Source organism: Megalobrama amblycephala, linkage group LG5 (genome assembly GCF_018812025.1).
Source record: "Megalobrama amblycephala isolate DHTTF-2021 linkage group LG5, ASM1881202v1, whole genome shotgun sequence".
In the NCBI taxonomy this organism is placed as follows: domain Eukaryota; kingdom Metazoa; phylum Chordata; class Actinopteri; order Cypriniformes; family Xenocyprididae; genus Megalobrama; species Megalobrama amblycephala.
Genome location: NC_063048.1, coordinates 12,907,992 through 12,923,133, shown reverse-complemented (window position 1 = coordinate 12,923,133; position 15,142 = coordinate 12,907,992). Strand labels below are relative to the sequence as shown.

Here is a 15,142-nt window from a genome sequence, read left to right as displayed (position 1 = left end):
ATTATTTTTTGTGCATTGCTAAGGAAGGACTTCATTTGGACAATCCTCAGATTCCAGATTTTCAAATAGATGTATCTATAGATGTCAAATATTGTCATATTAACAAACCATACATCAACGGAAGTCTTATTTATTCAGCTTTCAGATCATGTATAAATCTCAATTTCAAAAAGCTGACTCTTATGGCTGGTTTTGTGGTCCAGGGTCACATATTTTGAGACCAGAAAAAGGTGAACTTACCATATAGGCCTGCTGAAGCCCCATCATATATCACCGAGAGAGAGCATCTGCTTTTCTTCATCAGATCTGCATGACTTCAAATGGCAGTAATCAAACCTTTAGGAGTCATTTAAATGCAATGGATGAAAAATAATTAACAGGTGTTTGCATGTATTTAAACCTCGTGAGAGTACCAGAATTTAAACATCAAAGGTTGACAGCACATACATTATACATTAGCCACAGGTGGAAAATAAAATGCGATGAAAAATCAGAGTCATTTAATACATATCTGCGCAAAATTGAAAATCTAATTGAATCTGTGTGTGCGTATGTCATGTGGGATTCGCTTTGACACACTTCGCTGCGTGTTTCCCGATAAAACATTAATGAGAGGAACGCACAACATTTATAACGTTTGCCTCTCACCCTGATCATAATATTACCAAGACATAATTTGATATTATTACTGAAACATTCTGGAAAAGTTGAGCTCAAGCCTGTTGAGACATGGAGTAGACAATATGTCTAAAAGGATTGTGGAAATGGTAATCATAGTTTCCCCCCAAATTACAGTTACTGCTGTTATTGCTACTGCGCTGAAAGTAGAAATAAAGTAATGAATTAAAATGACAGAAAAATTATGTTAACAACACTGCTAGAAGGTGATCTGGTACTTTATTTATTATGACTTTACACTGTTAATAAAAACTTATTTTGGTGGGTACTATGAGCAGCACAGTGATTTTTAATTCACCTTGCCAAAATCAATACTTGTTTTCATCTACTGTAAATATACGGACGGACGGACAGACAAACAAACAAACAGACAGGAAAGGTATATGTAGTATATAGATATATAAAGTAGGCAGAGAGAGAGATAGGTGGATATATACAGAAAAATATGTATAAACAGAAGGAAAGATAGCATAGATAGACATATATGGCTATAGTATAGCCTATAGACAGACACATTGCTGGGGAAAGTTACTTTTAAAAGTAGGCTAATGCATTATAATATTGCGTTACTCCCTAAAAGAAGTAAATTGTGTTACTTAGTTACATTTTATATAAAGTAATGCGTTACATTACTTTTGCGTTACTTTTTCTCATCATGGCTGGCCTTTTTTGTTTTTATAACAACAACAAAAAGTTATATTTTTGGCAAACGTAAAGGCCCTTTCACTAAGAGAAATGAATACGCCTCAGGCTGAAGGAAATGCATTCATGCTTGTACAGTCGAGGACGCAGTTAAAACAAACAAGCCTTTCAGCTGTGCTGCCATTCTGAAATACAGAAGAACAGGATGCAGGAGAGGAGTACAGTAAATGAGTAAATGTATGCTCACATTTAGTCGAAGTAGAACTAATCTAGAATAGCCATCATGTTTACACAGCGCACACAAGACGCGGTCACACCAGACTTTGAACGTGACAAATTTCATCGGATGCTGCAACGGTCGTGATATGACGTCACGGTCTACAGGATCTTTTTTATAAACGTGAATTCAACATATAACATATAGTAATATATTCAAAATGTAAAAATATACAACCTACCTGGCTTTACTGCAAAGTCTCTTTCTTTTAATGGACTATATATGCACGGTTATTTCCTGGTTGTTGTTAAGCCAGCTCGGGCATTTCCGATAAACTGTTAGCTGTTCTTTCTGTAGGCCTACTCGTTGTACATCGACATAAAACCATTAATGGTTGACTTTTTAATGTTGTATTTATATGTTCATGCAGTTATCACATTTACCTAATTTGCCAATAAAACAGTTTTATTGATTGCAATAAAGACGAAGCTATTGGGACGTTTAAAAACGCAGTGTCTCTAATTAGACACGCACACACATTTTTTCCCGAGCACTTAAAATGTTATTTTTAATGTGATGACAACAAACATTAGCCTATTTGTTCATCCTTCTGAGACTGTCCCCATTGTAAAACTGAACGTTTAAAAATGTAGGAAATTCAACATTTGATAGAAAACACTTATTTAAAAATAAAAAAAAAGACAATAATTACCACTTTAGCCAGCAGGTGGCGGCAAAGAAGCATTTTTTTGCGCATGTATCAGCCATTTCTTCTAATCGTTTTTCACTTCGTTTTTGACTAAATATTAAACATTATAAAATAACTAGGTTTAAAAATACATTTTGTCAATGTGAAGTATGAAATACTCAAAAAATGTTAAGGAAAACAATAACTTTTCTTGTGAATAAATGACACCGCACTTTCCCTTTGTAATCACAGTAGATGTCAGTCAGTGTAGCACAAGATCAATGATTTCAGCACTTTTGTAAAAACACATTTTATTCAATTAATCTAACTAAAGTGCACAATAAATATTTCATTTTTGAAGCTTTTTTTTTTCACATAAAAGTGTGAAAACTGATGGTCGAATTGAATTTAGCCGAGGAGGAACAATGAGGTAGGCCTACGTCTTTATTTATTTATTTATTTATTTTTTTTATGCTGTCTTACGTTTGAATAACTAAATTAATGCTATGCCTGACTATTTAAGTGACTATATTCTGATTATAAACTAAATATTACACTACTGATGCTCAACACACCAGCAAATGACTCTCACCGGAAGTTTTCGATCTGGTTTATATTAATGCGGAAGTTCTAAAGAACGCTCCGTGCATATAGTGGTATCGTGACGAATCGATCTTCTACTGGTTGCAAGTCTTCACGTGATGCGAATTCGCAGGTCAGAATTCACCAAACTTGAACTCTGGAACGCAGCGAAATGCGTAACTTTTCGCACGAGCTTGCGTAATGGAAGTCAATGGGACGAAAAGTGCAGTGTGACCGCACTGATTTCTCTCAACATGGGGACAGGAGAGCTACGAGTCAATAAATTGGAAAACAAGTAACTTGCCTTACTTATTTGAAAAAAGTAACTCCGATAAATTGTAAATTTTGTTTTGTTGTAAATTCAAAAGTATTTTACATTATTTTACTAGTTAAAAAGTAATCTGATTATGTAACTACCCCCAACACTGGAGATATATATAAATAGCTATAAAATAAAGACAGACATATAGAGAGATAGATAGAAGACCTGGAAACTAAAAGTTTGTAGGTTCAAATTAATTAGGGTGATCAATAAACAAGCAATACAAATAAACTGCAGCTTACCCCAGTATATTGGGAAACATCTATATTTTCTTTTTCCTCCGAGGATTTCTTATCAGATTTGCTGTAAGATATATATTTTGTATCCTGCCACATTATATTAGTCAGCACGGCATTACCAGAACTCTACCTTCTCTAGTCTCCAGCACCCTTAAATTTATGATTCATTCATGCCTGAGGCAAAGGCAAAGGAACTAGTTCCTTTAAAAGTGGGCCAGAAGCGTGGGGCCAGTGTGATGCCGCTCTCCAAATGGAGCCCTTTCTGAAAACACAGAAAGAGTGAAGGAGATTACAGGCACAATACTCCGCCATGTTCTCCGTACCCAGAACTCCCAGGGGTCTGCTTGAGTCCTCACAAAAGCATTGATCTCTCTTTATTGATCGACTTTATGTACCACTTTTCCTCCTCCTGCTCCCCTCCATCTTTTTGTTTTCTCAGTGTCACCCTGTTTGCTCACCTTGCCAAGTAAGAACTCCAGATCTATTTGAAAAGGCCTTGGAGTGCCGTTCATTTCCTTCTCATCTGTGAAACCCTTTGAGGTAAGAACTCAGCTCCAGGTAATTGCCTCTTAGATCAGTGAACACGAGTGCTTATTCCTCAGGTTTGAAATATTGAGTGGCTAATTTGATTGCTGGTTGATGAGATGAATGAAACATTGCGATGTGCAGCTTAAACGCATAAAGGTATTCACTAACTGTGAACTGACGTCAAGAGTACTGCCTATCAGAATGTGTAGGATCAATGTGGTGACAGTCTGATTGCCCTATATGAACCTTAATGGTCATTTATTACAGGGCTTTTCTTCCTGGTACATATGATTAATTACTCCTCTCAAATGAATGATCTCTGATACTTTATTCTTTTGAGAGTTTCTTAAGCATTTAGATCTTGAAAAATGTGATTTCCATTACTGAAATACTTTATTCATAACATAACCGATGCATTCATTTTATAATAAGGTCTATGATATTACATATTACCTAATAATGATAATATATTTTTTTTTTATTAATACACAAAATTAATAAATTATAAACATAAAGGCTATGTCGAAATGCACACGGGCTAAAAACTAGCTACAGGCACAACAAGTGAACAATTTTGGTCGAATTTGAGGTTTTCACTTAAACTTCTAAAAGTATCTTTATTTGTACATTTTCTGAGAGGAGTAGGCTCCTTTGTCCATAAAAAAATACCTCCGACACGTCCAGTCAGGATTGAAAAGTAGTTCCAAAATAACATTTGAACGGATGTCTATCTATCTAATTAATTAATTAAGTAAGTAAGTAAATAAGTATTATATATTGAACTACACTTAGCTAAAAGTCAAAGTAACAATTATACATGAAACACCAGAGAATTGTAGACATGTGCAAACATAGCCTATATAAATGCATCTTTATGAAATGTTCTGTGTTACATATTTTTACAGATTTATGCTGTCCTACCGTGACAATTTTTGGCCAGGGACACGACGTTGCTGTTGGACCAATGTTTGCTGGGCACTTAGCACATACTACACATAAACACAGAATTACAATGTGACGCACAGGGCGGGTGAGAGCCGTGAGGGAACGGCGCGAGGCCGGTGACGCGAGAGTTAACGATCTTCACCTGCGAGTCGCATAGGCCTCACGAAGGAGCTCCGGAAGCATAAAAGGAGGTGCGACAACAGTGAAGGACGAGAGAGGACCAGGCCTGGACTTTATTTTATGTTTTGTTAAGTTAGTGTGGCCAGCAGTTGTCCGTGAGGAACTGCCAGCGTTACTTTCGTTTGGTTCTTTGTTTATTTTGAATTAAAGTTATGTTTGAACGTTCGCTGGTTCCCGCCTCCTTCTTTCCATATTTATGAACTGTGTTACATACAGTATTTTAAAATATTTGTCTTTGCGAGTATTCACACAAACATTATCTGTTATATCTTAAGTGAACATTTGAAGATTTTTTAAATACAGAATTAGAAAATAAAAACACATTTTTGAAAATTTGCTTATTGCGACTCATTTTACACAGGTCTATATATAGGTATACATGTATGTGTGTGTATGTATATACAGTCAAACCAAAATTTATTCAGACACCTTGAACATTTTATTCATTAATACACTTTGTTCACTATAGTTTAAAAATGGTAATAAAATATGACAAGATCTCCGAGTTAAACTGTGTCAGAAAAAATTTATATTAAATATGTCAGATAACACTTAAGCCAAACATGGTCAGGTCAAAGTGTCTGAATAATTTTTGGTCCCAAATTTTTATAAATTTTACTGGTAGTCCACATGTATGAAGAATTTTTGGGCATGTCACAGTTTTCTTTATTTTGCTATCCTCACTTAAATAAATAAATGTACTATAGTGTCCTGCACCCACTAGTAAAAAAATAAAAAAGAAAGTCTATCTAGTGTCTGAATAATTTTTGGTTTGACTGTATATATACACATGTTCATATATATATATATATATATATATATATATATATATGCATGTGTGCATGTGTGTACAGCTAATTTTGAAAGGCCATTAATGTAAAAAGATACAATTTGCAAATGTGGCTAATCACCCAAACCTTAAAGGGTTAGTTGACCAAAAAATGAAATTTCTCTCATTAATTTCTCACCCTCATGTCGTTCCAAACCCATAAGACCTTCGTTTGTCTGTGGAACACAAATTAAGATATTTTTTATGAAAACAGAGGGTTTCTGAACCACGCATAGGCAGCAACCTCATTCTACGTCAGAACGCAGAGTCTGTATTGACTGATGCTGTACGTGAGCCGCACGATGCATGCGTGTGATGCTGACACAGGAGCGGGCCAATAATGAGCCGGCATTCTGAGGTAGAACCCAGAAGCGCTGCACTGAATTTACTACGTCAACTGCGTAACAGGGAAGAGAAGAAATTGTTAATAAAGTCATTATTTTTATTTTGTTTTTGCACAAAATGTATTCTCGTCACTTCATATCATTAAGGTTGAACCACTGTAGTCACATGAACTATTTTAACAATGTCTTTACAACCTTTCTGGACCTCAAAAGGTGCAATGACGTTGCTGCCTATTTGTGGTTCAGAAACCCTCAGATTTCATCAGAAATATCATAATTTGTGTTCCGAAGATGAACGAAGGTTTTACGGGTTTGGGACAACATGAGGGTGAGTAATTAATGACAGAAATTTCATTTTTGGGTGAACGAACTTAACACCTTTGGGGACAGGGGCAGGACATGGTAGATGGATAACAGACAAAAAGCCACAAACACCAATTTTCATTTCAACAATGAAAAATACATGTTGACTTGGATGTTATTGTCACTCTATGTAGCTGTGCCATAAATAAACATGACCTTCTTCCAACAGACTGACTGTCTACTCTTCCTAAATAGTCTGTGTATTTGTCTGTGTCCCCATTTTATCAATGTCAATAATAAGTCGTGAGCTGGTTAATCTTCCAGCTTGGCTTGAACGCTGATGTTGGTCATTAGTAGGCCCATGTGCCATGAATCACAAACTAGTGGACAGACCGCACAGGGACAAGCAGAGAGAATTGATGAGATGCATCTGGTCCGTTTGTTCCGTTCGCACTGGCCTGTTGTGGCATACACATATGCGACCTGTTGAAGGAAACAGGCAATATGTTGAAAAACTAACATGCAGTGTGGCTTATTATTGGAGTATATAATGATTCATTTGGCCAAAAAAAGCAGGTTTCTTTTGCTGTAATGACACAAATAGAGAACTAAAAGAAGCATCATGTGGATGAGCATGTTTTCTTTGTATGAACACAAACAAAATGTTAATTTTATTAGCTACTTAATTGATTGTCAGCCACCATAAAGTTAACATCCAGCATATGTGAACTCTGGGTTGCAATTCTGTATGAATCCAAAAAAGTCCACACAATGTTATCACACACTTCTGTTTCAAAATCTTCTTTTGTGTGAGCCATTTGTCAGTGATGCTGAGAAAATTCATGGATAAATCAATAAACAAGCAACGTGAATGCATCATATTCAGATATTCAATTTACTGATGAGGTTTAATTAATTAGCGTAGAAACAGAAAAGGCTTGTTGAAACATAATTATTTAATGTTTGTGCAATAATGAATCAAAGCCAGTGAAACAGAACAGCACCTTTAAACATAATACGGTGATAAGAGGCTCTTCAGTGGCTGCCAGTGTGATATTTACACAAGCTAATTGAGCCAAACCCTCTGTGATACAGTAATATGGGCTTCAGCTCTGTTTGCACATATAATTAGAGTTCAGAGACTCTGCGCCCAGCCACCAAGGAATAAAGTAAAATGAATTGTGTGCATGAAGGCAACATTTGTTGCACTCAATGTCATATGCAGTCTTTACACTATCAGGATCACAAGAAAGTCTTGAATGTTTAAAATCAGAGCACTTACCGTGAGATCAAGGTCCTCCTACGGCATAAAAAGACAACATTCTCAATAAATATATTACATTATTATACATTAAGTGCCTTCATTTAAATGACTTCAGAGAGTAATTGCATCATTAATGTCACTTCAAAGACTAATCAGCGGTTAATTTCTAATTTACTGATGATGCATGTGCCATTTCTCTACGTACGTAAGGCAGATGCATTCATTTGTATACCATATATCTGATGGATTTTGTATTTTATCTTGGAAACCTCTAGCCTGGTAATACCAGACTCTGCTACTTCACTTTGCTTCGTAGACAGAGTCTGGAATGGCATAATAGAGAAGTGTTTTCTCTCTCGCTAGGGGGCGCTTGTCTGAAGTTTAAAATCATTGGTTACCCGTAAGCCAATCAGATACGTTTAGTTATGACGTATGTTATGGGCCTGTACAGCCGCATCGAAGCACAGACATCATGCATCGAACTCAAATCTATGATTGAACTTCCACTGTAAACCTGTTGTAAACACATGATGATGCGAGCGAAATACCGGAGTGAACATGGCTGTAAACGACTTTTGCAGATTATGCGAAGTTAATGCATCCCGAAGTTTGCATCCCGTGTCTCGTTTCCCATTTCCGCGGTCGTTTCGGTTTTCGATTTCTCTAACCTACAATGTAAAACTCGGTGCTTAGCATTACGTCACGGCTCTCAGCCCGCCCTCTGTTCGTTGATTGGCCCGGCTGTTTCCAGACCGGTGGCAAACACAAAGCTCTGACGCTGTATCAGACTGAGTACAGAAGCGAAATGAAATTGAGCGGAAGTAGGAAGTCTGACGTAGTCAGGCTAGGAAACCTCACCACCCATATGAAAAAGAAGTTTATTCAAGTGTGCTATTAGTATACTTCTTTTAAACTAAAAATAAGGAAGTATACTTTCAGTCTATGTACTTTTCAGAAATATACTTAAAATTGCACTGAAGTGCTTGCCTTATATATTGACAGAAACTTGTACTCAATCTTTTGATTGAGATATACTTAAAAGTATAATTAAGTATTCTAAGTATACTTGGCTAGTAGATGTTACTCTTTTGATTGCCTATTAAATATTTTATTCACATAGTTTTACACACGTCTTATAAACTTGCATTGTTTGAAAATATTGATTCATAAAGAAAGTGTCTGATTTTTTTGTGTAGGCTAGTCCACTTTTTATGTCACATTTGAATTTACTTCAAATCTACTTTACTCTTTCCCGGCCACATTTATATGGTAGGGGGCGCTATTACACATCTTCTGAAAGAGTAAAGAATCTCTGGATCGCAACCTGTGGGAACGTTTTCGCAAGTCGGCAAAATATGTACCAATAGACCAATTTGGTGTTTGCAAACGGCGATGACGTTTTTTATGGGCGGAGCCTAGCTGGTTGCAGAAAATGACAGTTGAGCAGTAGCAGTCTATGGAAGCCACGAAATAAAAGAATAAAAAAAGTTAATTTTGAGTTTATATCTCACAATTCTGACTTTTATTTCTCGCAAATCTGAGTTTATATCTCACATTTCTTACAAAGAAAAACAGAATTGTGAGATATGCTCGTTATCCTGTAACTCGTTATACTCGTTTTCTGAATTGCAATTTATCCCGCAATTCTGACTTTTTTCCCCTCAGAATTGTGAAATAAACTCACAATTGCGAGTTATAATGGCCGAACTGGGAGTCATAAACACGCAAATGCAAGAAAAAAAAGTCAGAATTGTGAAATAAAAATTGTATAGACTATGTTTAAAAGTTATCTATGTAAAATGTTATAGGTTTAAATATTATTTCATGCTGTAACTGCTATGTATGTATGTCCTCTAAACTGCATATGTGAATATTGTAATAATATGTAGACTTACTGTTTACATCAAATTCCTGCTTTAATAGTAGACTAATCCTTGCAGGTGTCATCAGTGCAGTCTGTGAAACGTCTCCATTTAGCTTCAAAGGACGTTTTCAATGATGGTTTTCTTTAAAAATGAAGACTATATTTTTTTGCATTCCGATTCCAACATCCAGAGGCACAACAAAACGTTTTTCTCTTATTCTGTGGATTTTGCATTTTCCTCCAATTGCTACCGTCTTTTTTTCTGCAACCACTTTGCGCGCGCAGCTGCAAGTGACGTAATTGTGACGTCTGCTCTAAAGAGGTCTATACGTACATATCACTGCAGTTTCCAAAAGAAATGAACGCTAGAGGCAGTAAAACGGCAAGCGATTTAATCATTTTCATACACAGATTACAGGGTCAGATTATGGATTAATAAAAACTCGTTTTCACGTCTCCTCGCACAATATTATGTTATGATTTCAAAATGCTTTTTTTTTTTTTTTTTTTTAACCAAAGTGCACGATTTGTAAACTAATATATTTTGGACTTGCATCGCTTAACCAGCTCCATATGTTTAGCTTTTCTGACATAACAAGCTTGCTCGGTAGCTCAGCTGATACGAGTTGTACTTACGACGAGGAAGCCTTGCACGACTCCCGTGAAAGACGAGTCCAGAGCCGGCCCGTTATATAGGCAGTATAGGCAAATGCTAAGGGCGCAATCTCGCTAGGGGGCGCCAAAGAGGCCGGATGCGTGGACAGGGGCGGATCTACCGGGGTGGCATCTGCCCCCCTAAGAAAAAGCTTTGCCACCCCAAAATTATCACAGAATATAATATGTAAGCAGTGTTGGAGTACTGGAGTCAAGTACTGGAGCGGCGCTTCAATATGATGACTAAAAAAAACTGAGTAACGCAAATGGCAAGAAAACACGTCTTTCAAGCCCAGTGTGCTTCATTAACAAATGACTCGTATGAACCGATTCTTTGAGAGTCAAAAACTCTCAAAGTGCAGCCAAGTTCACTTACGATTTTTTCCCCATATTTGTACATGAATCGAAAAATTACTGCTTCCTGGCTAGAAGTCCTGTGAGAAATGTAGTCCCATCCGAATATGTCTGAGATTAATTTTCGTAATTTTTTGGCGAGCTGATTCAGCAACCGCCCGCTCCATTTTCATCATGGATAAAGCTATTTTTGCAATCCGACGAACCAATAACATGAAATCAATACGGAGATCTCGTTCACAGAAACTAATAGCAGAGTTGGGGTAATAATGTAAACGTATTTTAGCTTTTCTCGATTGCTAACACATTATAAGTGATTCAATTGGCCCAGTTTCCCAAACCATTCGTTCAGTTATCAAAACAAAGACACATTTCTCAAAACGTTTAACAATGACAACATTAGGTAGCAAAACTGATGACACACTAGTCAAAATCTGAGAGAGCTGAATGAATAATTTACAGGGGTTTTAAACTTACACAGTACCAGTAGGCTACTTTAGATGAGGGAAATTTCACTTGTACACCCTCAATGTTGTGATTGTCAACTTTCTTTGTAGCCATTTGTTATATGTATACTGTATTTGTTGTAGTGTTGAGAAATGATTGCCTAGGGATAAAGTCCTGTGTCAGAAGACCAATACATTGCTATAGTACTGTACTGTAATGAAATTTAGCCCAATGTGCAGAGGATGCTGAATTTACTTTTACTGTAATTGACAGTATATTGTATTTTGGTGCATACCAAGTTCATACTTATTTTTCTCATGCTTTTCATCTACTGCAAGATCAATTTATAATAATAGTAAAATGAAAAAGAGGTATTTTTGTTACCATGTTATATGAATTGATGACCATTGAAGTAGCCTGTGTAATATTAATAAAACTGCTCATCTCCTTTAGTGATACCAGCTCAGACTCCTTTAGAAGTTTTTCATATAGCGTATTTACTTGGTGCCATGATGGATATTGAAATTTTGTTATTTATTAATTTTAAACAGTATATAGATACTTTCTGGTAATGCAATGTTTGTGAACACAATTGTGTATAAATCTCCAAAAACTATGCATGAGCACTTGCTTTGGTGTTGCCACCCCTCATAGACCTCAAGCCACCCCTTTGCCAGCCTATAAATAATTTTCTAGATTCGCCCCTTTGGATAAATCACAATATAAGGGGGCGCCAAAAAAAATCTTGCCTAGGGCGCCAAAGAGGCTAGGGCCGGCACTGGGCGAGTCACAGTAAAAGAGCTCAAAGAGAGATCTAAACAAGCTAAATGTCACATTTGCTTTTGTTAACACTATCGGGTAGGTTTAGGTGTAGTGTCGGTGGTATGTTATTTTAAAGCGCAATGGAGTGCAAATTTCAAATCAGAACTGCGGTGATTCGTATAAAAACCAATGACATAAAAACGTACCATATTCACGTTTTTTTCTGTTCCGGTAAAAAAAAACCGAACATGCTTTTAGCGCCACTCAGTGGACATTTCACATCGAAACTGCAGTGATATGTACGTATTGGTACGTATTTTGCGACTCGCGAAAACATTCCCACAGGTATGTTTTTCTAATGAGACTTGGTTGCCGGATCAAAACACAGGTGAAGAAGAAGCAGATACAAGTGATAGAAGACTGGTTACACAATTGAAAAGAATACTTGCAGTATAACATTACTAAACTTACTTTAGGGCATACTTCAAAGTGTACATTTATAAACTAAAAAAATGTGCTAAAAGTATTTGACTAGTAAACTATCAGTATACCTATAAGTTCTCTTGTAGTATAGTTGCAATACAATCAAAAAACGTAGTTGTAAACTAGTTGTGTACTCAAAGTTTACAGTTGCACTAAAATGATACTTAAAAGTATACTTTTATACACTAAAAAGTGGGCCAATTTAGTCTCAAGTAGCACTGAAACAGTACACTAACAAGTATACTTCTTGTACATTGATATTTACAGAAGAGGATTAGGGCCAAGCAATAATAAAAAAATAAAACCATCTCGAGATTAAAGTTGTTAAATTTTGAGAAAAAACTCGTTAAATTTCGAGAAAAAAGTTGAGATAAAATGTTGAGAATAAACTCATTAAATTACGAGAAAAAACGTGTTAAATTTCAAGAAAAAAGTTCGAGATAAAATGTTGAGAATAAAGTAATTAAATTACGAGAAAAAAGTCGTTAAATTACGAGAACAAATTCGTTAAATTATGAGAAAAATTTCGTTACATTTCGAGAAAAAAGTCGAGAAAAAATGTTGAGAATAAAGTCATTCAATTATGAGAATAAAGTCATTAAATTACGAGATAAAAGTTGTTAAATTATGAGAACAAATTCGTAATTTAACGAAATTGTTCTCGTAATTTAACGAGTTTATTCTCAACATTTTATCTCGACTTTTTTCTCGAAATTTAACGAGTTTATTCTCAAAATTTTATCTAGACTTTTTTCTCGAAATTTTAACGAGTTTATTCTCAACATTTTATCTCAACTTTTTTCTCGAAAGTTTTTTTTTTTTTTTTTGAAATTTAACAACTTTAATCTTGAGATGGTTTTATTTTTTTTATTATTGCTTGGCCCTAATCCTCTTCCGTAGATATTAGTACTTACTACATAACGTATTCTTAAAAATGTACTTGAACTTTACTTAAGTATACTTAAAATGAAAAATATACTTGAAATATACTTATTTTTTGTAAGGGCATCCTGTTGCTGCACTACTGTAACATCAACATCAGCAACATCATCTTAACCAATGGTTTGAATTTAGGGTGGGATTATCTGTCTGTCTGTCCAATGGTAATAATGAGTGTTCAGGAAACCTGTTCGAAAACATGTAATTTTGTTGCAAATCCATTTGGTAACACCAGTGGCAAAGCAAGTAAAAGTTTTTGAAAATGTTGGATTCCCTAAAGTCTTTTGGAGTGGGATAAAATAAGGGGGAAAAAATCAATTGAAACAACCCTTCAAACCTGAAGATATAAATTGGTCTCATTCCATCCACATAGCAGTTTCATACCTCATTAAGCTAATACAAAAATAAACGAAGAACACATCTTTAATTTTTGAACGTGACGAGTGTTCAAGGGTACCGTGAAGAGACATTGCATCTGTTTCATCGGTTCATCAGAGTTTTAAGTAAAAATTCATTTTTCATCCATTCTCTCCATTACATTTGGGGTCTTGTGTGGCTAAACACAGCTTAAGGGAAAGAAAAGGAGGAAAGTATCAATAAATCATGTTTAATAGGCCCCCCATAAGGAAATCAATATGCTCATAGTGCCTTGGAATGTACCTTCACCATCGGCATTCGTCAGCCTTTACAAAAACTAGCTCAGAGCAGAATATTTTTGTACATTTAACCTCACTACAGATAGTAACCAACCAAAGGGAAAATTGAGAATTTAAATAATCTTAATCATTCAGATTACATAAAAGTATTTCATAATAAAGTACATCATCTCAGATTAGAAAGCAAGGTGTACTTGTTTTTTCTTGCTCCTTTTTACCCTTTTTTTTTTTACAAAATTGGAGAGAAAAATAAACCCCAGTGAAGAAGGTGGGAAATAGGCTGAGGAAAAGTGACAAGATGGATATGAACTTGCATTGTTGCTATGAACACCTCGGTTCAAAGCACCTGCTAGGTCAACTGTTAGGCCACGGCTCCAATGTTTTCATTATAATGTAAATATATGTGCGCTGAACTGGAAAAATACCAGTTACGTTGAATTTTAAGACCATCTGTGCAGTCTTTCATTCAAACACGGTGCCTATTAATTTTCTCTCCAGACTTTGTTTTAGAGAGCATCACGTTAACAGTGACTTGACTTTCGGTAACAGCGGTGAAAACAGCATGAACAAGCTGCTGTGACAGGTCTGCTCAGACCGAACTACACAAGAACCCCACAAAGATGGCACTGATGGACTGAAACAGAGGTTCTCGTCTTCCAGAGATATAACGCTCTGTGGCAACACTCGCTTTCTGCTAGCAGGCTGAGCTGGGAGCAAGGTCCCTCATTTGTATCTGCCAGTCCTGATTAATGATATTTCATCCTTACCATGTTCGCTTGGTTTTTTTTGTTTTGTTTTTCCCTCCTCCCAACTTGCTCTCCTTGTTTCACTCTCAGGCTCATTTCAATACAGACACACCGCGCTGGAACAAGCAGGCCTTATTGAGACATACCTAGACATAGGGTGCTTCAAAACAGCCATGACTTGTGCAGATCTTTACACGTGGTGGAAACAGACTCACTCATGCTAAAGAGAACTAAAGTGATTGCACGTCTCAGTCATGCTCCTATTAGGAAAACATGATGACATGACATAAAAGTCAGTGCAGTGACTAGGGGTATAGCAATAGACTGGTATTGATGATAACTGTGATATTTATATTAAAAACGTTCTGTATCGATTACAAAGTATTGCTACTGACCTATAAGGCCCTAAATGACCATTCTTTTATCTCCCTACAATCCATCACAATCTTTAAGGTCACAAGAGTTTTGCCTTTTGG

At 36.0% G+C, this 15,142-nt stretch overlaps 2 protein-coding genes and 1 long non-coding RNA gene across 5 annotated transcripts in view; 1 reads left to right on the top strand and 2 right to left on the bottom strand.

Annotated features, from left to right (window-relative positions):
- Positions 1–4,994, bottom strand: part of foxn3 (forkhead box N3) — a 126,074-nt gene extending 121,080 nt beyond the window's left edge. The window contains exons 1-2 of one of the 3 annotated variants that reach the window (XM_048190767.1): positions 4,818–4,994; positions 241–336 (exon numbers count right to left, since the gene is read on the bottom strand). The gene's annotated coding sequence lies outside the window, so the exon portion shown is untranslated. Of the gene's footprint in view, positions 1–240; positions 348–4,817 lie in introns of those variants that run through there. The other 2 variants (XM_048190768.1, XM_048190770.1) reach the window with 2 other exon arrangements.
- On the top strand, positions 3,375–5,186 carry LOC125268509. Its single transcript, XR_007184900.1, has 2 exons — positions 3,375–3,908; positions 4,802–5,186. It is a non-coding gene; the product is annotated as an uncharacterized LOC125268509 (long non-coding RNA).
- Positions 5,187–6,542: 1,356 nt separating this feature from the next.
- efcab11 (EF-hand calcium binding domain 11) overlaps positions 6,543–15,142 on the bottom strand; it is a 107,398-nt gene continuing 98,798 nt past the window's right edge. Inside the window, exon 6 of the mRNA XM_048190762.1 lies at positions 6,543–6,980. Within this exon, the coding sequence (XP_048046719.1) occupies positions 6,878–6,980 (103 nt within the window). The 3' untranslated portion in view covers positions 6,543–6,877. The remainder of the gene's footprint in view (positions 6,981–15,142) is intronic.